Source organism: Marasmius oreades, chromosome 5 (assembly GCF_018924745.1).
Source record: "Marasmius oreades isolate 03SP1 chromosome 5, whole genome shotgun sequence".
Classification (NCBI taxonomy): domain Eukaryota; kingdom Fungi; phylum Basidiomycota; class Agaricomycetes; order Agaricales; family Marasmiaceae; genus Marasmius; species Marasmius oreades.
The window spans coordinates 2,886,197-2,909,474 of record NC_057327.1 but is presented as its reverse complement, the minus strand read 5'-3'; the positions used below and the strand labels follow the sequence as shown (position 1 = coordinate 2,909,474).

Sequence of the window (23,278 nt, the reverse complement as noted above, 5' to 3'; positions counted from 1 at the left end):
GGTTGCATCATAATGAATGGATTGTAAGTGAAGGGGTTACTATCAGTCTGGATGACATCAAAATTAACGATACCCACAACAAGTCCGTAATAATAACAATAAACAACACCCACCGAATCCGTCGGTAAAAAGATGAGATATAAAAATAAATTAGGAAAACACAATCTAGACTCAGCCTCAACTTCACATAAATAGTACAAATCCGACGGTCATCGCGACCAAAGTCATCGAAAATCCAATCTGAACACTCGAAACGGCCGAGTTGGAGCCACCAGAGCCACCAGAGCCGCCACCCTGCGTGGTGTTGGTGTTGTTGGTAGTAGCAGTGAGTTTAGCGAGTTTCTGGAAGTTCTCAAAGTTGTTTTGACCGCTTTCAACCGCATTGACCGAGAACACCATTCCTGAGGGAACCATTATGAGAAGGCGTGGTTTCAGACGGGGACTCTAATAGCTTTGGACCTACCTTCACCACAGTGAGATTTCGGGTTGGTTTGAGGGCAATAAGCCCATATGGGAGCGGTCTAGTCGGTGATGAAACATCAGCTACAGCTCTCAGACGATCGCTAGTAGTAGCAGAACATACATCGTTAACTGCGATCGTAAAAATGGGCTTGTCGGCGTCTTCACTAGTTACGGGCTTGCTAACAGGGGAAAGGGGGGGGGGAATTGAGTATACTGCCTTTCGTCGGAACTTTGAAGTCTACACTTACAATCCTGAAGCAAACCCGTTTGACAACGGTTCACAGGGTTTTCTATCCGCCTATCAATGAACTGCATAGGTTTCAAACAAGTTTGGGTTAGAAAACTCACGAGAAGGACGACTGAGTAACACCGTGGGCCTTGGGGTGAAACTCGAAGACTACGGTATCACCCAGACTAGCACTGATGTTTGAAGGTTCAAAACCGAGTTTTCCATTTGCACCAACTGCGATCTTGTGAATGACCGGCTGAGGAGCGAATGTGGGTTCTACATGACCGTGGGTTCACTGAATCGAATTTGGATATGGATGGTTACGACTTACGCGGAGATCCTTCGTAACTGGTGTAGGTAGAGGTCCAAACGGATGTGCCATTGGTAACTGTTGCGGTGGCGGTCGCCCACGTCTGAGGGGGAGGAGTAGTAAACGTCGCGGTGGCAGAACTTGCAGAGCTTGGTCCCGTTGCGTTGCTCATGGCTAAGGCTTTGAATGCAGAAAACGAATGGGGGTCTCCCTCAGGTGGAGGGTTGATCGCAAACACCATTCCTACGCCCATGATTGGCGGTTAACTAGGTAGCCCGTATTTGATAGAGTTGTGGACATTTACCTTGACTACAATGAGGTGATGGGTTTTTTTGCTTACAGTAGAACCATGTTGGTTTAGTATCGCCGACGGTAACGACGAAGGGTTCCGCCGTCGTGTTGGGGGAAACGGGTCGGCTATCGAGAAAAGTCAGCGATGACACAAAGAGGCAGGAAGTGGAGGAGGGCTCACAAGCCACTGTCAAAGCCATTCTCTGCGCGCAGACAGGGCTGCGAGGGTGATGGTTATTAGAATCGAAGAGAGTGAGGAGATATAAATATAGAGGATACAAACGTTGTCAAATGTGGATCTGAGAGCAGGAAATTAGTACCACCGTCGCTTTCGTAGATCCAAAACTTACTGTGTCGCTGTGTGATTTTTCGAAACGCTGTAACTCCGGTAAGAGAATGTTTAGAATAAATTTCAGAAACTCACAAAGTGAAGGTAACGGTATCTCCCTGGTTTGCAGTGACGAATTCTGGAGAGAATGCCAGCTTGTTATCACTACCAACAGTAACCGGGATATTAGCCGCAAGGACAGTGAGGGGAAGTGAGGCGAGGGCGAGGGCGGAGAGTCTGTATATCATGTTGAATGGAATATTCGGTGAAGGGGGAGAAAGGTAGTTGAGTTGGGGGATGGAAGAGAGGTCATTTATATAGCCTGGATGTAGCAGTAAAATGGCTCAACAGTAAATGGCTCAAGGGTCGGCCATCCCGGCGATTTCGGATTGGGATCGTTTGCGATCGACCGGGACTCCCGAGACCTGTCCAATCCACCGACGGGAGGCTGTGGACGAGCTGATAAGTACAAAGGACTTCATATGTAAATCCCTAGTAATAATAATATGGGAAAATCAATAGGTAAATCTGAGAAGATTCCACACACGTTGGCCGGGTTGGCGGGGTAATAGCCGGAAAAGCCGAGAATCTCGGCAACGTTGCAAAATCATCGGCTCCCCTGTCGAAATTCGAAATCGTGGCTTGGTCGATCTAAGGATTGTAGGTCCACCATGAGTGTGCATTTTCATCAAAATTCAGGACCTACAGCCGACGACGCAGTGGCATGCATACCGATGGAGGCAAAATTTGAAAACTCGATCGCCTCCATTGTACTACAAAAAATGGAATCGACAGAGGCTGTACTTCCTGCTTAGAGAACTGGGTACCAGGGGTTGAAATCTTCCAGGACTCCTTTCAGAATAAATTTTAATGGATAACTCTTTGCTTTCTGGATTCGGACCAAGTACTTAGACTTCACCGTACCAGAAATTGACCCGGAATACTAGCTCTATCCAAACAGCAAGGTCCAGTTTTCTTGTGAATTACAATTACATTCCAGGACCGATCTGGCATGTGGATGTTTTTTGCCAATAGCATTGGGATATCCAAAAAAAAAACGATTGGCATTCCTTTTCACGCGTAGGTTAGAGTCAGGGCGAATTGAAAAAAAGTGTGGTGACCATCACCTCGCAACACACTTGGTTAGACTTGGCTCACATTGGTGTTCAAATGGCAATCATAGTTGGGCAGGCCTTAGAAGAGCTCCGATGTCTTAGTAGGCTTGGGCAATGAGGTTAAAGCTTGACGTACTTCCAGAGTCCTCGTACTCCCGTCACCGAGCCATTAGGGTAATATTGGGTATATTGGGTTGGGTGTACATCCTGGTGGCGGCTATGGTCCATATATAATACCATGAAAGACAGACTGAAAAGCGGTTCAGCATACTGCTTGTCGATGTGCAGATTGTTTGAACAATTTCAGACATCTGATGGGGTAAAACAGCGCTCTAAAAAGAACGTGTGGAAGAACAAGAGGGTCTTTACTATTCTGTTTAGGGATATGCAACATTTTCGAGTACCACTTCCACACACCACTTACCGTATCAAAAATTTGACTAGAGTATTTTAATAGTGCTCAAAACGTTAACCTGAATTTATGAGGATTTTAGGATAGCTGTAAGAAACCTCGGAGAGTGTCCGAGGGTGATTCGAGAAGTGCAAAGCGTTTTTTCACGTATCGTCACGTCCGGCAAGACTTCGGCAAGTAGCAAAGCTCGCGCCAGGCCAGCTCACTGCCGTCTCGCTTACAGGTCGATTTGGGACCTCTGCTGTATCGTTTGGCTTATTCCACACTACCGTTCACTCCCCTGCCTCTGAAACCTTGTATTTAATGCTAGTGTTTTCGTTTACACTTAACTACGTATCTAAAATTTTGAGATATATTCCGGAATGTACCGTTCCTGGGCTGTCACGCTGTAATCACGACCAGATCTGAGCTATATTTTAAATTTCATTTCATATCCTTTGTAATTCAGTGGCTACAACTGTACATACAAGCTCATGTGTAGTCTACGGATCCTAAAAAAAATTGCCGAGCCCACAAATAAACGGGAAGACCAAGTTTTATCCAATTTTGCATATCCTTGTCATTTGCACATCGGAAACCAGAATAGTACCGATTCGTACACATGTACACGAAGTGTCGAAGTGTCGCATGGCAAACTGATAGGCGAGGCGGCACGACTTGCCGATTTCAACATCGTTTTCTTTCCCTCGTAAGTACTTACAAGCTTATGACCCGGCCCTTTGTGCCGAGTTTTTTTGCATGTTTATACACCTGCTTACTTGCGCTCTGTAGGAGTTCTGCAGGTAGTGAACAGCATGAATCACCCATGGGGGGAAAGTTTGTGTCCCTTGGCCCACTGTATTCATATCACATGACCTGTTCTGTGAACATCCTGTGTCAGAGGCGTAATTACACCTGTCCTACCCGTTACCCATGGAAAAAAGTATGGTGGGTATGGGACTTGTACAGGGTGACTAATCCATTCCAGCCCCATCCCATGCACAGGAAAACCCACCAACCCGTGCTGTTCCAACTTCCCTATCTGCAGGTATGGCCATGCTCTATCCCATTTTACAGGTACAAACCCATGGGGAAAGTATTCTGTGCCAAATCAGTACATGTTGTATAGTGGGCGACATAAATAGCAGGTGGAGGACTTGTACTGTGTACAGAACTTTGTACAGGGTGGCCTACCCCATTCCCTCCCTGTCCCATGCACAGAAAAACCTGTAACCTGTGGAAAAACAGTACAGTTAGAGAAGGGGAGAGGAGACAGTGAGAGATGACAAATTATTACCAAAAAAGTGTGTGGGAATATAAAAGTTACATCTCATAACAGTTGAAGTATAGATGCATGTCAGATAACAGTAGGAATAAATAAACAGGAACATGAAAAATACTATGTTACTGTAGCTCAAAGGGAGGGGACATTGTCGTGCACGCAGGAAATTTCGATCTCCGCTTTAATTTACCCTGGTCCTGTCGCATAGATCATTTTTTGGAGATAATCGCTGATAATCGCTGATAATCAGGTCTCTTTGTCCCATTATATATAGGATTTAATTCCCAAATGTTGAACTTATCGTTTAACATGTGACCGTGTCAGTCACAAGACTTAGACACAAGACTCCATAGACATTAGTAGTTACTCATGTACATACGTCTGTCACTATATTTACACTATCATTCACATGGATAGTTTACTTATCTACCAATAGCTTATAGACCTCACAGTAGATGACTGAGCATTCTCTCACATCTACTTATATCTACCAATAGCTATATGACCTCTAGAGATAACAAGAACCTTGTTACTCAGACACATTCATTAGATACTATCTTTAGTTCTAACTCTCACAGACGTGCTTAGCACGACATAGCACGATATAGCTATTATTATACCTACCAAGTAGTATAAAAGCTAGATAACAACAGCATGTAAATACAGGCTGTTCTATACGAATATCCTACCACTTTAACTCTAACAAGTTATCATCTCAAGTCCTACAAAGTAAGTCATCCACTGTGCATATAGGCTGACAGCCTTGCACCCTGCTGTTTCAATAGGTTATGGGCCCCGGACGCCACAAAACACCCTAGTCAGTGTCAACGGCGGACAGACCTATGACCCTTTGCGGGACATAGAGAAGTTCACCAGTGGATATCAGATATGGCATAAAGGCAAGAGTTATTTCATTTATCCCTTTCCCTCTATACTAGTATCATGGGCCTTCACTTTCGTACAAGCCCTATATCTACATTTTACACTTCTTACTCCTCTGGTCGTGCCCGCACGCTTGTGCAACGCAGACTGAGAAGGTTTCATCCATTTACACGGATGATTCACTTGGGACAACCGTTCGGACCCCAAGTTAGATAACTTGTAAAATAGTCACGGTCACTTTCGTATTTAAATAAGTAAAACCTCCACTATATGCTATCAGTCATATAAACGCCTAGTAGTTTATAAGTTTGTTGTTTTGGGATCGCTCGTTGGACAATGCCTAAACATGAACCTGCGGGTTTCATGTAAGAAAGCTTGTGTAACTGATGCAGATCGATCAACAAACTTTAAAACAAAAAGCTTTCTATTGGCATATAGATTTTTACTATACATAGTGAGTCCGGGATTGAGACCGGATCACTGAAGTGACACATGACACATGGAATTAGTTATCTTAATTGATAACGACCGTTTGTGGCCAAACGGACTCATAATCTAGAGAAAGCAGATTGTTTAAAAGCTTTTGCTTACAATCTTATTTCTTCTAGCAAATGTCTTCTTCCGAAGAATCAGGTGTTTACGTCAAAACTCCCACTGGATTTAACATTCCAGTAGTCTCTGGTTCTGACAAAGCCTTCTCTGTGAAGAATGATCCAGAATCAGACTTCCTTATTGCCAATAACAGGCAATATCCTCTTTATACCCAAATGGTCAATAACGCCGAAACTCCTTCTACTGCCGGAATCTCTGTCATCCCTATCTTCGATGGCAATGCACGCAAATGGGAAGAGTTTTCTGATACATTCACGAACTACTGTAGAGTACAGAAATGTGTAACCGCATTGACTACTGCGGCACCTACTATTGCTGCTACCGATCATGCAACTTACCACACTTCTGTCTCCAATTACAATACTTGGTCTGAGAAAAATGAGCAAGCCCTTGGTTACCTCCACCTTCGCACTTCAAAAGCTATTAGAATTTCATACGGAAAAGACAAAACCGCTATGCAATTCTTCGACGCTTTAAAACTGGCATTCCAATCCAATAAGGTTGCCAGTGCGAATGAAGAATATATTAAATACAACAATATCTTCATTCAGGATGGTGTAAATCCAATACCTGCCATTACCCAGATCACTTCCCATGCAGCCAGACTCCAAGAGAAGGGATACCCGCTTGAGGATAAGCTCATCGCTTTCCAAATTGTCAGCAAGCTACCTCCTTCTTTCGGGAACGTCATATCCATCATCAACAATCTTACTGAGCGGGAATTTACCACTCAAAAGATTATTGAAATGGTATCCACCGAGTGGATGCAAAAACAATCGATGTCTATGGTACAATCGAATACTGCGAGAGTCACTGGACTGAAACATTTCAATCCAAACTTTAGACCACAATGGAATAATGGTCAAAAGAATCGAAACTTCAACCCGATTCAACAATATAACCCTGGTGCTCAGCAGAGCAACCAGAAAAAGAACTGGAAAGGAAAAGGAAAGGGGAAGCAGCCACAGCAGAATCCTGGACAGGGTTCTAAGAAACAATTTAATAATAACAAGAAGCAGAAAGGGGGAGGAAAGAAAAATAAAAACTCTTCCGCAAATCATTCTGCCCCTGTTAAAATAAATTGTTCACGACTAGCCAATGAGCTCCAACTTGTTGAAATACACATGAATCGTGTTGGCTACAGTTGGGATGGAGAAGAAAGACAAATTGCGTCTACTTCAAATATTCCTAGCTCTACTACCCGAGACCTACAAATGATAGGAACGTCTACAAGTCACAATCTTGGACGACCACTTTCTGATCATGAACCAGTTTCCGACCCAGATTTCAAGGACTTAATGGAAACATTTGGTGACAATCCAGATTTTTTCAAACCACCACTTGCTCGGTGTACCATTAGTTCCACCGCATCTGATATAAATCCACAATCTGACTACCAGGTTGAATTGGACACCAGATTGCCAAATACTGTTCCACCATCTCCCGTAATAAATCCTACTGCACTTCGCTATACACAACTCGAAGCCACGCAGCAAAATTCCTTTGGAGAACCATCACGAGCAGAAATGTTGATCAACGAAATGATTTTCAAACTTCGGAGGAATCTTAGGAACAACATTATAGACAACATTCTCCTCACTGATGATGAAGCAAAAAAGAATAACCTGCTTCACGAACTAGAGGAACTGAACGTCACTGGAATTCACAAAATTATTCTATCACTCAGTTCAGAAGCTGCAGATACTCATCGACGAGAGTACAATGTCAATATCTACAGGATAGATAATATGACACCACGACAATTCATCTTCGAGAGCCTGATGGATCAGGACACAAAAATCGAAAATATTCGAATTGAACCACCACTAATGGTTCATACTTCATCACACCTTTATCCATGGCAAAGCGCCAATGATATCAGACGACTAGTCAGGGATATCTCTCTGGAAATCGTATCAATGAACGAGCTTGCCAGAAGAAACTATCCTGATTTTGTGCGACTCTTCAAAAACAATTACATATGGAGAGATAATGCTCCAATTCAAGTTCGTCTCCCACAATGCTGGAAAAAGGTTGTGGAAGAAAATCTAGAGTACAAAGCTCTTGATTGGTATCTTCAGAACCCTCTGAAGAATAAAGTCGATGACTATAACATCGATCACAACTGGCTTACTCAAGTCAGATGTGTCGAACGATACTTTGGTCTTACAAAAACCCCTTCTGAAGGACTATTTGAAGTACAAACACCACACCAAATGTGCCCTAACTGTAATCCAGAAGAAGAAGAAGCAGAAAGGATTAGACGATCTGCTTACTCTGATTGGATGGAAGGTGATGAATACGATTCGGACACCTACTACGAGAAAGATGATCCATACCTATTCCAATTTGGTCCATCATCCGACACTCCAAACAATACTCCTGAAACAGGAGGATTAGTCCAACCATCTCCTGAACCTCTTCCAATGCAATTCAGTTCTCGTCTCCAAGAAGAACTTTCCAATGTTCATGCAAATGCAACAATTTGTTTCCTAATGGAAAATTCTCCAACTCCAGTATATGTCAATATAGAAGAAACTTCTAATACAGAAGAAGATACCCATATGGAGGAAACATCAGATCTAGAATGCGAAGTCATCTATGTATCTGATGATGAGCCAGAAATGTCTCTACCAGAGAATGAAACGATTGATCCAATGCCGGATCTTACGGATACAAACCCGAATCAAATCAACTTTGATGATTTCTCAATCAACAGTCCACCTCCAGACTTACCCGATCCAGTCATAACTCAAGAAGAATATCTTCCCGCTGTCATATCTGAACATGATGTGATAAGGACGGATCTTGATCTATCTTGGACCCCTCTATTTATAAAAAATGGGTTTTACGTTGAACCAATGGTCGAGAAAGTCCAAAGATTCAGAAACGACATGTTAGATCTTGGAGAAGAGGAAATCCTCAAAGAGTACCACAGCAGAAGAACTGCTGGAAAATTTGTGACATCAATGACTATAGGCCAAGGGAGCAATTCCATGGAACTCTTCTCACCTGCTCAAGAAGTAGCGTCGATCCGAAGATCCATGACACTGGCAAAAGCTTTACCAGTGAACTGCATCAGGAACGAAGTTGATCTTGATGATCCACATCTCACACCTTGGACCAGTCACAATTGGTTCCATATCAAGCGACGATTCAATCGGAGATATGAGAAAAGGCAAAAATGGCTCAAACGCAACAGTTTGAAGAGGAAAAGGGAGGCATACGAGGAATGCAATACCGGATTCGAAGAATCTGACTTTAATGAACATGTCAGGCGCATAAATCAATTGGAGAAGGACAGACATCGGTCAGCTCTGAGGAAGATTAAAAATCAGAGAAAACAGCTAAAGATAGGCAAAGACGAGATGTTTTGCTATATCTGCGAATCGGTTAAGCACTCTCGTGCTAACTGTCCCCTCAATCCACCTCAATGGTGTTCTCACTGCCGAAACCCCACTCATCCTAGTCAAAAATGCCGAAAGCTTCATCCAATGGTTGAAGATTTCAACTGGCCACCAGTTGATACTGGTAAAAGCCCATGGAAAAAGGAGAGCAGGGTAGATTACCTAAAAAGAATGGCAGAGGAGAATAAAAGGCGAATTTCCAAAGCTGCAAGAATGAGTACTGGCGGACGACCCCCCAGACCACAGCTCAGCAACAATTCACCATTGCAGAAGAAATGCTACAAGTGTGGAAGTACGGAACACGTCTTCAGGTACTGTCCACAACGCATATGCTTCAAATGCAAGCAAATTGGACATAGCTGGAAGGATTGTACTAGACATGGAGAAACTTCGCAAGGATACATCAGGAGACATCGTTTCTCTGATGGAATTTCCTACGAAGATCGACAAATGGAAGAGTCCGAGACCCCCAATGACTATCACAACTACAACGACTACGAATACAATGGTGAAGACACCTATGGTCGTGACTATGAATGCTGGCAAGATTTCTCTTTTACTTCAAAGCTCAATGCTAATCACTCACTACAGAACAACACTGATCAAACTTCTTGTATAACTACAATTGGTTGTAACAATGTTTCTGTATGTAACAATATATTTGCGTTTTCTACAAATGCAATGAGTGATAAGCAAGAAAAGCAAGAGAAATGGCTACTAGATAGTGGAGCAACACATCATATGACTCCAAATATCAATGATTTTGTTGACTATCACGAATTAAGCAACCCGATCGCAGTTCAGACTAGTGCAGGCAGTGAAGCTAACACGCCTATTACTGGTCTCGGAACAGTATTCATAGAATGTCATAAACCTAACGGCCACAAATGTGTCATAAAACTTTTTCCAGTCATGTACCAATGCCATAGTCCATATCGAATACTATCCACTGGTAAGATCGAACAAGAAGGGTACTACACCTTATCTTACGATCGAGCAACTTCTCTCAGATCCAAACGAGATCATTCTGAAATCCTAACTGGATATCCCAGTAGTGGGACAGATAATCTCAAATGGGTTGATGGAAAGGTACTCTCCAAGGAGAAATCACCTTCAATCATAATGGCTTCTCTTGCAAACATAGATTCATCTATTTGGCATAAACGTTTTGCACACGCATCTTACAATGTGCTGCGCAAGTGTCAAACTTCATGCAAAGGTTTCACCAAATCTACGATTCGTGAACCAACTACAGGAATCTGTAAAGGTTGCGCTAAAGGAAAGATGACAGCTAAATCATACCCATCTTCTAACAAACGCGCCTCTCAGAAATTAGAATTAGTTCATGCGGATGTACTAGAATTTCCAACCCACTCATATCAGCAAAACAAGTATTGCTTAACTATGATCGATGACTTTTCCTCATTAGGATGGATCTTCCCTATCCGAAACAAATCCGATGTTTTCCAAAGGCTAAAAGAATGGAAGACATTAGTGGAAAACCTATCCAATCTAAAAGTCAAGAAGCTACGCTTCGATCGAGGGGGAGAATTCTTCTCTAGGAACTCAGATGAATTCTTCAAACAACATGGAATTTCTATCCAGTCATCTGCACCGCACATACATGAACAAAATGGACGAGCAGAACGTTTCAATCGAACGCTACGAGACAAATCTGAGACACTTCGGCAGCAAGCCTGTGCACCAGAAAGCTGGTGGCAATTTGCCATTGAGACAGCTCTTCATGTATACAACAGAACTCCAATTCATTCCAGAGATTGGAAAACACCTGTAGAAATTTATAGCAACAAACAACCTGATGTTTCATACTTCAGAACCTTTGGTTGTGGGGCTTATGTTCATAATCATAAAGAAGTACGCAAAAACAAACTAGCACCACGATCAGAAGCAATGATCTTCGTTGGCTATGAACCAGGATTGAAAGCTTATCGTTTTATGCGCATTACTAGCAACTCTATCGTTGTTAGCCCCAATGCTACTTTTGATGAATCATGGTTTCCTAAATGCAAACAAGAAGCACCTGGATCTATCGAGATAGACAAATCTTCCAAACCAATCCATTCTACACCTTTTTCCCAATACCCTTACGACGGTCATGATCACAATGATCACCATCCAAATTCCAACCAAAAGGACGCTTTTGACGAATTTTGGAATCTTCCCAATGATGACTCTGACGATGAGACTCCTATACCGGATCCTGAATGTAATATTCCCAAGGATGAACAACCTCAGGAAAAACCTCATGAACAGAATCATCCTCCACAACCTCCTCCACGAACTCATAAGAGATCTCAGAAAATAAGAGATCCTTTGCCACCTAGAGAAGTCGAACCTAGAGTTCGCATACCTAGAATACAAGAAGGAAACGTCTACACAGGCGATCCTCTTGAAAACCAACAACAAGGCATGCGAAGTTGGCAAAAGACAGTTAATCCACTTGGAATACCTGAAAAAATACCAGTAAAACCAAAAGAAACTGTCATTCCTGAACAAGGAAACTCCGAGAAAGAGCTTCTGACTAGACTTATTCAGGAAGGGGGAGAACAATTCATTAAAACATTTCTTTCATCCGCTATCAAACCAGATTTTGATACAGTCAAAGACTGGTCTTATTCTGAAATCCTAAATCTTCGCCCAAAAGAGGAACAGATAGAATGGTTGAAAGCTTGTGGAGAAGAACTGAAATCACTAAATGAAAGACAAGTATTTTCAGTAGTAAACCGTCCTACACACAAGAAACCAATCAAATGTAGATGGGTATTCGACAAGAAGTCAGATGGACGCTACAAAGCGCGATTAGTAGCAAAAGGATTTTCACAAATCCAAGGCATAGATTACGACGAACTATTTTCACCAGTTGTACGCTTTGAAACAGTACGACTACTTCTGGCATTAGCAGCACTAGAAGACTGGGAAATCTCAGCGCTCGATGTCAAAACCGCCTTTCTATATGGCGAGTTAAAGGAAGAAATCTTTATGGAACAACCAGAAGGATTCGTCAAGGATAAAGACAAGGTTTGGAAGTTACGCAAAGCATTATACGGCCTGAAGCAAGCCAGTCGAACTTGGTGGCATACGTGTACACAATCAATGATGAAAATGGGCTACACACGATGCACTTCAGATGCTGGCGTATACATCTTCCAAGAAAACGGCAAAACAGTTATTGCCATCATTTATGTCGATGATGCCCTATTTATGGGATCCGACAAGGACCTTCTCAATAGAAAGAAGAAGGAATTTATGAAAGTCTGGGAATGCAGAGATTTAGGAGAACCGAAGGAATTTCTTCGAATGAGAATTAGGAGAGATCGCAAGAATCGAAAAATCTATCTTGATCAATGCGACTATCTTGAAAAAATAATCCGAAGATTTGATATGACAAATGCAAAATCAGCAAACACACCATTACCTGGTGGATATACGCCAGTTACCAACACAAATACTCCAGATCCAAAACTTCGATCACAGTTCCAATCAGTAATAGGATCACTACTTTATCTCATGCTTGGAACACGACCTGACATTGCACATGCTGTTATCAAACTATCACAGCATGGCGCAAATCCATCCCGAGATCATCTTGATCGATCAAAGTATATCCTCAAATATCTTAGAGGAACTTCCAAATATACACTCACATTCGATGGAAAGTCTAACATGGGATTCATGGCCTATTCCGACTCAGATTGGGCAACAGACCCTAGTAATCGAAAATCACACACTGGATATTTAATCAAGTTTGCCAACGCACCAGTCTGTTGGGTTTCTCACCAACAAAAGACCATTGCATTATCATCTACGGAAGCCGAGTACATGGCACTATCCGACTGTGCTAGACAAATTAGATGGATTGAAAACCTCTTTGGAGAAATAGGATTCCCATTAGAGTCAATTCCACTAATCGGCGACAATCAAGGATCACTATTTCTAAGCAGTAACGAAGTACAAGAAAAGCGAACCAAACACATGGACATCCACTTTCATCACATTCGCGAATGCATCACTGAAAAGAAGATTACACTCTTCTATTCTCCTACAACAGAAAATCCTGCAGATCTCCTCACGAAGAACCTAGACAAAATCAAGTTTGAAAAATGCCGTAAAGAACTTGGATTAACTTTCCACTGATTCTGTATTACTATACCACATGAATTCAGTGAGGGGGAGTGTTGAACTTATCGTTTAACATGTGACCGTGTCAGTCACAAGACTTAGACACAAGACTCCATAGACATTAGTAGTTACTCATGTACATACGTCTGTCACTATATTTACACTATCATTCACATGGATAGTTTACTTATCTACCAATAGCTTATAGACCTCACAGTAGATGACTGAGCATTCTCTCACATCTACTTATATCTACCAATAGCTATATGACCTCTAGAGATAACAAGAACCTTGTTACTCAGACACATTCATTAGATACTATCTTTAGTTCTAACTCTCACAGACGTGCTTAGCACGACATAGCACGATATAGCTATTATTATACCTACCAAGTAGTATAAAAGCTAGATAACAACAGCATGTAAATACAGGCTGTTCTATACGAATATCCTACCACTTTAACTCTAACAAGTTATCATCTCAAGTCCTACAAAGTAAGTCATCCACTGTGCATATAGGCTGACAGCCTTGCACCCTGCTGTTTCAATACCAAAGACACCGAGAAGGCTCAAAAATGTACCTACGATAACTCGATAACCTGTGAGACGGCGAAGACGCAGAGAAATAACTAAAACTGCAAGACGTTGTTTGTGATAGCGTATATGTAAACATATCCATTTTAGCTTGAATTCACTGGGAATAGACTATTGAAATTGGCAGACATTTTAGTGGAGGAAGAAATTGTTCCGGCCACGCTCGATTGGCCAAATATGTTGACCGTGTGATATGCTTGCTTCATATCTAAACTTTGAAAATTTCGGCCAGCAAGGTAAGGAAATCCGACTAAATCACAGCGCTAGCATGCTAGAAGTTCCGAGAACAGACTCCGGTCATTCAAAGCAGTCATTTCCTGAAGTACGGTGATCATGAATTCTCGATTACCCGCCGCGTGAAGATGGGTTGTGATACTCGTGTCTTCACACTTCACATTTTGAACAAGTAGACACCACTGTATTCTTGACAATGCTCAACACATAGCTAGGCCTATTAGTCGATATAAAATAGGGTTGCGATCTCTTGAGCAACCGTACATTTGATTCTAACATTTACAACAAGGTTTCACCTGCCGGAATGTTTAAACGACGAGTTACCGGGAAGAAATTCCCACTCACCTAAGGCTGAGCGGGCCAGGGAGCAGCCTACGGCTACAGTCTGCGCGACCCCCTCACCATCAGCTAATGAGGGGTTGACCTCCTGTAAAAGGGAGACGAATGGATAAGGCCTTGAAAACCGCCAACAGTGGTGATCACCATACCATTATGTCTAAAGCGGCGAGCAAACCGGTCTCCCAGATAGCCTCGCATATATAGTGACCCTCTCTAAAGCTGAGTCCACCACGAACCTGTGAGGGAGACACCATTTCTGTCAACCATGGCTCAAACAAAAAATTGCAAGCGGAGAATCATTACCGGTGTTCCAGTCGAAGGAGCAACACTAGGGTCCAACGCATCCACATCGAAACTCAAATGAATGGGTAAATCCCTGTTGGGATTCACATGATCCAGCGCCATCTCGACAACCTTCCCGATCCCATATTTATCAACGTGGTGCATACTGAACGCTTTGATATTGTTCTCTCGCAGTATACGCTTCTCACCGGCATCGATGTCACGAAGACCAATGTACACAATTCGGTTGGTTTTCAAAGCTGGTTTGACCCATGCGAATTCGGAGACCTTCTCGCCAATTCCGATGAGGAAGGATACGGGCATGCCATGAATGTTTCCTGGCAAAAGCGGATGAGGGATGATGAGAGTGGAGATTTATATAACCTTACCGGAATCTGTCGTCTCAGCGGTGTTGATATCAGCATGTGCATCTATCCAAACGACACATGCGTCTGGATGAGCCCTGTTCAAAACACACGAATAAGTCCCTCGCTTTCTCCGTTGTAAACGATCGAACAATCTCACTTGAGGGTGCCCGAGATTGTTCCCATTGCCTGTCGATCCTCAGATGAGTTCTCTCTGAAGACCGGGGGGAAGTGTGAAGGCACGTACCAATGAATGGTCGCCGCCCAAAGTAAGAGGAAGCTCCCCATTCTCAGCATGTCCTCCAACAACTTTCGCTACAGATTCACAAACTTTCGAAACTAATCTCGGATTCTTTAGTTTCCCAATCGGTGGGTCATCCGCGGCCGAAATTTCTTCGAATTGGTGGTGTCCATCGAATTTGACGTTCCAACCGAGTTCTTTGAGCTGGTCGACGAGTCCTGCTTCGACGAGATGGATTGGACCTTTGTCGACGCCAAGTTTAGGCTGATGAGCAGTTGAGTTTGAATTTCGATGTCAAGTGAGCCTGATTTCTAAATTTACCTGACCGCCCCTGCACACAATTTCCCATCGAGTAAAAAGTCAGTTCGTTCCACCATGGTCATTACTGGATGGTATACCTGAAGGGACACCCCACAATCTGAACGAATGTTGCGATCAGTTCATGCCGTTGGGAAGGTTCTACACCGACACTTACTGCTACAGTCTTAGCCTTGACAAAACGCGGTGAAGGCGACATTACGATGATCTAGAGAGAGGAAGACGGGGTTGAAACTGAATGAACGGCTTATATATATGTGGCGAATAGAGTACAGAGGACTCGTCCAAGATCCGAGCTGTGTTGAGTGCTGTTAATTACTGTAGAAGGCGAGTAGAGAACCCGAAGTTTAGGGCTCCATATGGTCCGTACCGAACGCCCCGGCGCATGAATCATGACATGGCCTTGCTTCATCTCTATACGAATCGGAATATAAAAGCTGGTATAGCATTACATAGTTCTTTGGAGATACGTATGATACTCATGAAGATCCAGACAGAGGGACCCTTTTGAAAACGTTTCGTGTCAATCCATCGCTGGCGACTTCCTTCTCTCGCACCAGCTTATAATGGCCTAAGAAGTACCCAAACAAGTTTAGCAAGCTATTCATCGAGAAAGTATTAAAAGCTGTAAAAAGTGCTCACCTATCTTTGGCAAGATCACAGCCCATACAAGCCAGTACAAAGCCCCGAGGAAAAGTACACCAAACCCGACGACGACGTGTAACCAATAGGGCAATGTTTCGTAAGGTCCTTGTCCTGACGGTGGAACTAAAGGAGCAGCGACGAGGAATAGGTTGGCTAGAAGGAAGAACACTACGACCGGTAAGGAAGCCTTGACAGGTGGGTTCCAGCTGTACTCGGCTCTGTGCAAATAGATCCACAGCAGCCCAATACATATCAAGGTGTTGACGATGTTAAGAGGGTACGAGATTAAATCTGCATGGGCATTAAAGGTCAAATGATATCAATATAACGAAGCGCAACAAGTACATACTGAGGATGAAGTTGTAGGCGTCACCAGGGGGAGGCTACAAATAAACTTCAAAATGAAAATCATAAGCGAATAGAAGGACGAGTTAACTCACAGCGAGTATAATGATGACAGTCACTATCCATTGAAGACTCAAGCCAGCCAAAGGCGAGTTGAACGGTTTGTTTGATGCCCAAATTTTCGAAAATGGCAGCACTCCCTCACGACCTAGTTCTTGATTGATTCTTCCTTGACTGAACAGGACCGCGAGGACGTTTCCAATGGCAGAAAGTGCAATCAAGACAGAGACAGCCCGGTTGGCCTTTCTACCGAACATGGTCCCGAAGAACTCAGCGGCGAGAAGTCGCTTTGACGTTAAAACGGTCTCCTAGAGAAGCGGAACCAGTAGTAAGTAGGAACGTTCATTGTACCAGAAAAAGAAAAAGGATGGATCATACTTTTGGGACGGCGGCAAAGTATGCGACGTTTGTCAACAAGTAGAGGACGGTGACGACGATCATAGCCATTGGTGCGGCGCGTTTAACGGTTAGAATTGGGTTACGGATTTCAGACATGGCATAAAAGGCGTTGGAATAACCTGAAGGGGTGGTCAGGAATTGATGCATGTACGAACAGCGAGAAAACGAAGATATCCGTACCCACGAAAGACCAGATAACATTGTACAGAGCCGAAACAAACGCATTCGCATCCGTTCTCGTTCCTGCAAAAGCATTTGTGTAGTTATCTGGGGCACCACCGGGAACACGCTGAACCAAAAGATAATCGGTCAATCACGGTCATGGCAACCTTGTATATAAGGAATACGCACTCCAGCGAGAGCAGCGAAGCCGGTGCAGATGATGAAGAGGAGGACAACAATCTTGAAGAGCCCCAACACGTTTGAAAGGTAGATCCCAAACTTGGGCGTAACACCGTGGACGAGTAGTGCGAAAGTGACGACACCCAACCCGATCCCTCGTTGATTCCATTGGCCGACTTCCACATCTACGGCATTGAGCAGCATTTCACCCGCGCTACGGCATGTCCTCAGTATGGGTACAAGATCCACAAGGAAGACAGGGACATACAAAACAGAGTTGCCCGATGGCCAGCCAAGTAGTACTGCATACATGGCATATACACAGGAAATGAAATATAGCGGTTTTAGGTAGAAAAATTCCAGGTACTGGAAGGTCAATAGATCAGATCGTCGATATCAGGAACTATCGAGGAAAGAGCACGCACGTTTTTCTCTCCCCCAGAGCGCGGTAATGCAGTAGCCCATTCCTAACCCTCCATGAGTACAGTCGGGATGGCATGCTTCCAAGAAAAATCGAGTTCACCAAATACAATGCAAGGCCTGCAGCGGCGATGATACCACCTATTACCCAAAGGAACAATGCAAGGCCTATGGAACCGGTCGAGCCAACAATTGAGGCGGGCGTGGCGAAGATACCCTGCAGAACAAAATATCACTCAGCACGAAATGGGAGGAAATGGGTTTGGCGAGACGTACCGTTCCAATCATCCTGTTCGCGATCAGCATCACCGCAGAGACGGCCCCCATCCTTCTGTTCCCTTGAGGAACTTGGTCAAACGATTCACCATCTTCAGAGAAAGGTCCGTTGGACATGGCCCTTTGGTCAGGGTTCTTGAATGCATCCTTATTGTCGCGAACACTTGAGAATGAAGAAGGCATCGCGAGTTCGAAACGACCTCGATGGAAGGGAACTTGTCGTAAGTGAGGTTGAGAGGTCCATTAGCCTGAAATTTTTGTCTTATGAGGTATAAGTTTTGTCTGGTTGAAATCGGAATTGCGCAAGATGGCGACGCGGCCAGTCTGAGGGCAGATGGGATAGATGGATTACACAGCATGGACCCACATGAGAGGGTGCCTAACTTGGCACTACCTTTCAGGAGCTGAAGATTGAAATATTGATTGCCCGGTGGCGCACGAACAGTAACATTTCGTCCATCAGGTAATTGGAGGAAGAACCATTACTTCGTACTAACGCGTATGTACTTCCGCTTTGACTGTGTCTTATAATCCTATCGAACAGAACGAACACGACCACTAACTGTTCAAACCACCAACAAACCACGTTGGTAAAAAGTGGCAGAAAGAACTCTATATCACATCCGCGGTAGCGATAAAGGTCGACGGAACGAAACAAATATGCGTACAACAAACACCGAGCTCTAGTCTAGCTATCTTCTTCCTCAGTAAATCCACCGACACTTCTTATACCATCAACCAATCTTTTATACTCCGTTAAGAGTTCGGCGACATCTTTCAGACGTAACTCATCCACTGAAGTACATTCTAAAAATCGTTTCTTTGGCGGTGCCAAGCTGAGCGACAATGTTATGGGGTTAGCTGTAGGAGATTGAGGACGAGACAACGATACAGGGGCGTCAAAGCGGTTCGAAACAGGAAGTTGTGCACCTAGCAGCAAGGAACCCGCCGTTGGTGAGTCCGACTGTAAAGAAATCTAGGAATAAATTGAAATTAGCTGACATGGACACATGAGAGGAATGAAGATAAAAGATTACCTTGGTACTACCGGACCCAGTCCTACCTCCCCCTCCAATTCCACCCGAAACCTTGGCCAATCTATCACTTAAACTCTTCCTTGCTGCACCAGCTACTTCCTTTGCCGATCTTCCGAATTCTGATCCCTTACTAGCGTTCTTCCTGCGGGAACTCATCATACTCTCAAAGCTCCTGATACTTCTGGCGTCTCCCCCACCGCTAGAGAAATAGTCTTCTCCTTCACGATCGGCCTCATTATCACCACCTTCATCATCCTCACTCCCACTATCCTCTTCATCCTGACCATCGTCATCCCCTTCCGAGTCGTCTTTCTCATCGACATCCTCATCCTCATCCTCGTAATCCGAAGCGGCCATCCTCGAACCAATCGATTTCCTACTCCTCACACTTCCTGGTTTTGATACACTCACCATCTCTTCCTCTCTTGCCTTTCCGCTGCCACCACCAGCCCCGCCTAACCCAGGCAACTTTAACCCTCGGATCGAAAACCCGCCCGTATCCCGCCTAACTAACACCTGCTTCCCTTCATTCCAAGGTGCAATAGTCCCATCCGTCTCTACTGGTACGTACGACTCGGCCTGAGATCCAACCTTGATCGCCGGTAAAGTGAAACTCTTGAACAGCTCAAAGGAAGTATCCACTACCCCAGTAACGCCCGTAAGAACTTTATTAGCAGAATTAGACAATGCATCGACCTGTTGTTCCACACGATGACGTAGAGTGAAGGAGGTTGATGATAATATCGATGTAGAACCAACAGAACCCACAGGTGTAGCTGGCAGAGGGACTTGTGCAACCATCGATAAGCGTGAACCCGGACGACTGGTGGGAGCAGGTATGGGTATTGGGCCAGATCCTGGTGCTCGTGAGACATCCCCTTCACGGTTAGAAGTTATCGTCATGGGATCTAGTGCACCAATGAATTCTGCTACAGCCATGAGGTTGACAAGACAATAGGCTTCTTCGCCACCAAAGGAGCGGTTTCGGAACCTTTGAGTATAGAGAAGATGTGAAATAAGATGCGGTGGGTTGGCCTTGACGACGGAGAGGATGAGGAGCGGCATAAGGGTGTCAAGGGATAGTGCTTGTTGCCGCGGATTTTCGGGTTTTGCTGATAGTGCTGATGCTGTAGAAACCGGAACAGCTACCCCTTCAGACTGAGGGGACATAACCTCTTCTCCGCCAAGAATAGGTGCACGATCACTAGTCGCAGGCTCCTCATTCACCTTCACCTTCTTCCCATCCCCCTCTAATACAATTTCCTCTTCACTCTTCATGTGCACTGGCTCAGGTAGCTTACCCAGACCATCCACTAGTGCCTGATGCGCCCTGACTAATACAGCGGCCTTGTCCTTCGGGGAAAGAGCGCCCTCTAGCGTGCTCAACGTGTTTCCACACTCTTTCACGACGATAAACAGCGCTTCTTCCTGATTTTTGGAGGTGGGAGTGTCAATATCCAGATCAGTTAGACCAAGATCAACGAGATTGAGCGCAGCAATTCGTGAAGCCAGAGCTTCATCGTGAGCAGAATCAGTCGCTTCAGTTTCTGTAACATCATCTGCAGATGGCGGGGGATGTGGGGAGATACATTGAGGGGAGGGCTGGGGGAACAGTCTGTGGTCGAGTCCAGTATAAGTGTTGGTTCGATCGTTCCGTGTTTGATTGAGATCCGCGATGGAAGATAGAGAGATTATGCGTGGCGAAGAAGCAATCAGCGTACAGTGAGGAAATTAAACGTCCAGTTTTATACCTTCCATATAAACCACAGCAAGCACAGACAACCCTTTCCACCCGTTCCATGATTTCTCTAACTCTTTTCTCTTCCTCTTCCTCTCTTTCGTGCGCAGTAAGAAGCATTTTCTCATCTTCCTCAACGTCCTTCTCACTACCAACCGAGGTCGACACCAAGGATTCCTTCTCGCTCTCATCCACCAAGGCCTCCTCGCGATCCTTCTTTTTTGAAGACTGCGGTTTATTTTGCTCCAATTTCCGCGGTGCAGCCCTAACTTCGTCCTCCAAGTCCGCGTAAAAGATCTGCCACCTGTCAGCAACGTCCTCGATATCTCTCCAGAGTACACTGCCATATCCATTGACTTCATATCTATCCCTCTCACCGCTCTTCCGTCTTCTAGAGCGTAGCGAACCGCCCAAATCTGAATCTGACCTGGTGGGGATTCTGAGAACGGGGAAAACATGACCTTGATCCATGAACTCCAATACACGCTTGATGACCAAACTTGGCATCGAGAATAAGGTTGGCATTGGTGATTCCCCAGAAGACGGGGAAGAAAGAGCGACCGTAACATCACTGCAACATCCACCCCATATACCCCTTAACACTTCTTGCGTATGGATGCTAGTCGAGACCGAGTAGGCGGGAACTATCAACGATGAGGAGGATAATGGTACTACACCAGCGTCCTCATCGATGCTCGCTTTATCTGAGACACTTAATATAGATGGAGGTCTACTGCCACCGGGTGCACCAACGAACCCGTCTGTGGACGCAGGCGAGGACGATAACTGTGGGCTATTGTTGGACGATCCTGATCGACCAAAAAGGCTGACGAGACCCGCTAGGCGTCCTCCACCGCCGCTTGGTGTTGAAGGTCCCTGGGTAACAGGCACAGCCGTCGAAGGGGTGCTTCCAGGCCGACGAGGTGGCAATGGAGGTTTCTTGTTCGGGTCATATGGGGAAAAGGGACTTCGAGGGGGAAGTGTGAAAGTTTTGGTATGCGTTGGCAAGGTATAAGTTGGGTATCCCGAAACGGAGGCCGAAGAGGATCGTTGAGGGAGTAAGGAGGCAAAGCCGGCAGCGCGAGTGTTGGGGTGTGATATCTCCTTGAAAGATCTTGTAGCTGGGTGGAGGGTTGAGTTGATGAAGATTGAGGCGGACTGCGTCATTGGACTATTTTACGATTGAGCGGGAAGTAGGGAATTCATTGAAAGTAGAACGTACTCGGGCGATGAAATGAAACCTCTGAGGCCAGATAGTGTGACGATCTGAGTCAACCCATTCTCCTTTCTATCCGACGGATCGATGAACAGTATGTGATTTTTCACGAACTCCGGCGAAATGAATTGAGCATTTATTACACTTCCCCGAGAGCGATCCCTTTCTTTATCATTCCTCGAAATCGACATGTGTGGCCCCAGAGAGCTAAGAGGATCTAATGGAAGAACAAGCGTCGCCTAGATCTATCAGCAACTTTGAATTATCAGGAAAGGAAGTCATACTTTTCCGTTGCTCAGTGTAACCCATATCTCTCGCCATTCCTCTTCCTCACTTTCGTTACCAGAGCCACCAACGATGCCAACCAGTCTCTCGACGATTCCCCATCCGGTGCTACCAACATCCAATCCTAGCCCTTGGGCAGCCGACTTCAGGCTCATTAACTGTAACTTGGCGGTGGCATCACCGGGATGATGTGACCCGCCTATTCCAGGACTACGGTTGACGACATTTTGTATGTGCGTGGCCGGAATGGCTGGGGTCACCAGTACAGATGGTGAGGGCGATGTCGATGTCGATGTCGCAGAATGGCCGTGGCTCAAATGTGATGAAGGTGGTCGATGTCTTGGCGTATAAGGAACATATCCCAGTGTCGTTGTTCCTCCTGATGGGGAGCTAAAGCCGTTGTCCCAGGCAGTAGCATTCAGGTTCGTTGTACTGGAGCTTGGACTCGCACCAGTCGTAGGACTGGTCGAGAGAAGTGGGTGTGCAATGTTTAGGGATTCATGAGACGGCGTTCTACTGAGAGTATGGTGAGCAGTGCCTTGTGCCGAAAGAGAATTGAGAGAGCGAGGTCCGGAGGTGCGGCCGATACTTGCTGGGGAATTTGAATCTCTACTATTCGTCGACTTGGACATCGAGCAACTGCTTGACGTCGCGGTCGTGGTGACTAGATGGGCGCTTAAAATGTGTCGCACGG

General features: G+C 44.8%; 4 protein-coding genes across 7 annotated transcripts; all 4 read right to left on the bottom strand.

Moving 5' to 3' along the window:
* E1B28_009113 (uncharacterized protein) lies at nucleotides 1–1,990 on the bottom strand. The gene is made up of 11 exons (XM_043153978.1): nucleotides 1,717–1,990; nucleotides 1,643–1,669; nucleotides 1,576–1,591; nucleotides 1,474–1,511; nucleotides 1,306–1,418; nucleotides 1,023–1,244; nucleotides 811–967; nucleotides 711–752; nucleotides 584–641; nucleotides 464–521; nucleotides 1–401 (listed from the first exon to the last, which is right to left on the bottom strand). Exons 1-11 carry the CDS (start codon nucleotides 1,866–1,868, stop codon nucleotides 184–186), a joined length of 1,101 nt encoding a protein of 366 aa, XP_043009264.1. The 5' UTR covers nucleotides 1,869–1,990; the 3' UTR covers nucleotides 1–183.
* A 12,455-nt stretch (nucleotides 1,991–14,445) lies between these two features.
* Nucleotides 14,446–16,165, bottom strand: E1B28_009112 (uncharacterized protein). The gene is made up of 10 exons (XM_043153977.1): nucleotides 15,979–16,165; nucleotides 15,902–15,921; nucleotides 15,825–15,834; nucleotides 15,510–15,767; nucleotides 15,423–15,451; nucleotides 15,287–15,360; nucleotides 14,919–15,235; nucleotides 14,765–14,851; nucleotides 14,622–14,703; nucleotides 14,446–14,572 (listed from the first exon to the last, which is right to left on the bottom strand). The coding sequence occupies exons 1-10, from the start codon at nucleotides 16,018–16,020 to the stop codon at nucleotides 14,556–14,558; spliced, it is 936 nt and encodes a 311-aa protein (XP_043009263.1). The 5' UTR covers nucleotides 16,021–16,165; the 3' UTR covers nucleotides 14,446–14,555.
* A 93-nt stretch (nucleotides 16,166–16,258) lies between these two features.
* Nucleotides 16,259–18,656, bottom strand: E1B28_009111 (uncharacterized protein). 3 transcript variants are annotated; one of them, XM_043153976.1, is made up of 11 exons: nucleotides 18,309–18,656; nucleotides 18,136–18,249; nucleotides 18,038–18,079; nucleotides 17,881–17,978; nucleotides 17,622–17,826; nucleotides 17,451–17,559; nucleotides 17,250–17,389; nucleotides 16,907–17,179; nucleotides 16,816–16,860; nucleotides 16,464–16,757; nucleotides 16,259–16,392 (listed from the first exon to the last, which is right to left on the bottom strand). In XM_043153976.1, the coding sequence occupies exons 1-10, from the start codon at nucleotides 18,489–18,491 to the stop codon at nucleotides 16,752–16,754; spliced, it is 1,215 nt and encodes a 404-aa protein (XP_043009262.1). In that variant the 5' UTR covers nucleotides 18,492–18,656; the 3' UTR covers nucleotides 16,259–16,392; nucleotides 16,464–16,751. The 3 variants fall into 3 exon arrangements, with proteins under 3 accessions (XP_043009262.1, XP_043009260.1, XP_043009261.1); XM_043153974.1 differs by having other exon boundaries at nucleotides 16,816–16,849; XM_043153975.1 differs by having other exon boundaries at nucleotides 16,816–16,849; nucleotides 18,038–18,249.
* Nucleotides 18,657–18,787: 131 nt separating this feature from the next.
* E1B28_009110 (uncharacterized protein) lies at nucleotides 18,788–23,260 on the bottom strand. 2 transcript variants are annotated; one of them, XM_043153972.1, is made up of 5 exons: nucleotides 22,584–23,260; nucleotides 22,306–22,538; nucleotides 21,097–22,254; nucleotides 19,346–20,960; nucleotides 18,788–19,284 (listed from the first exon to the last, which is right to left on the bottom strand). In XM_043153972.1, the coding sequence occupies exons 1-5, from the start codon at nucleotides 23,214–23,216 to the stop codon at nucleotides 18,997–18,999; spliced, it is 3,927 nt and encodes a 1,308-aa protein (XP_043009258.1). In that variant the 5' UTR covers nucleotides 23,217–23,260; the 3' UTR covers nucleotides 18,788–18,996. The 2 variants fall into 2 exon arrangements, with proteins under 2 accessions (XP_043009258.1, XP_043009259.1); XM_043153973.1 differs by having other exon boundaries at nucleotides 22,306–22,516.
* Between the last annotated feature and the right edge of the window lie 18 nt (nucleotides 23,261–23,278).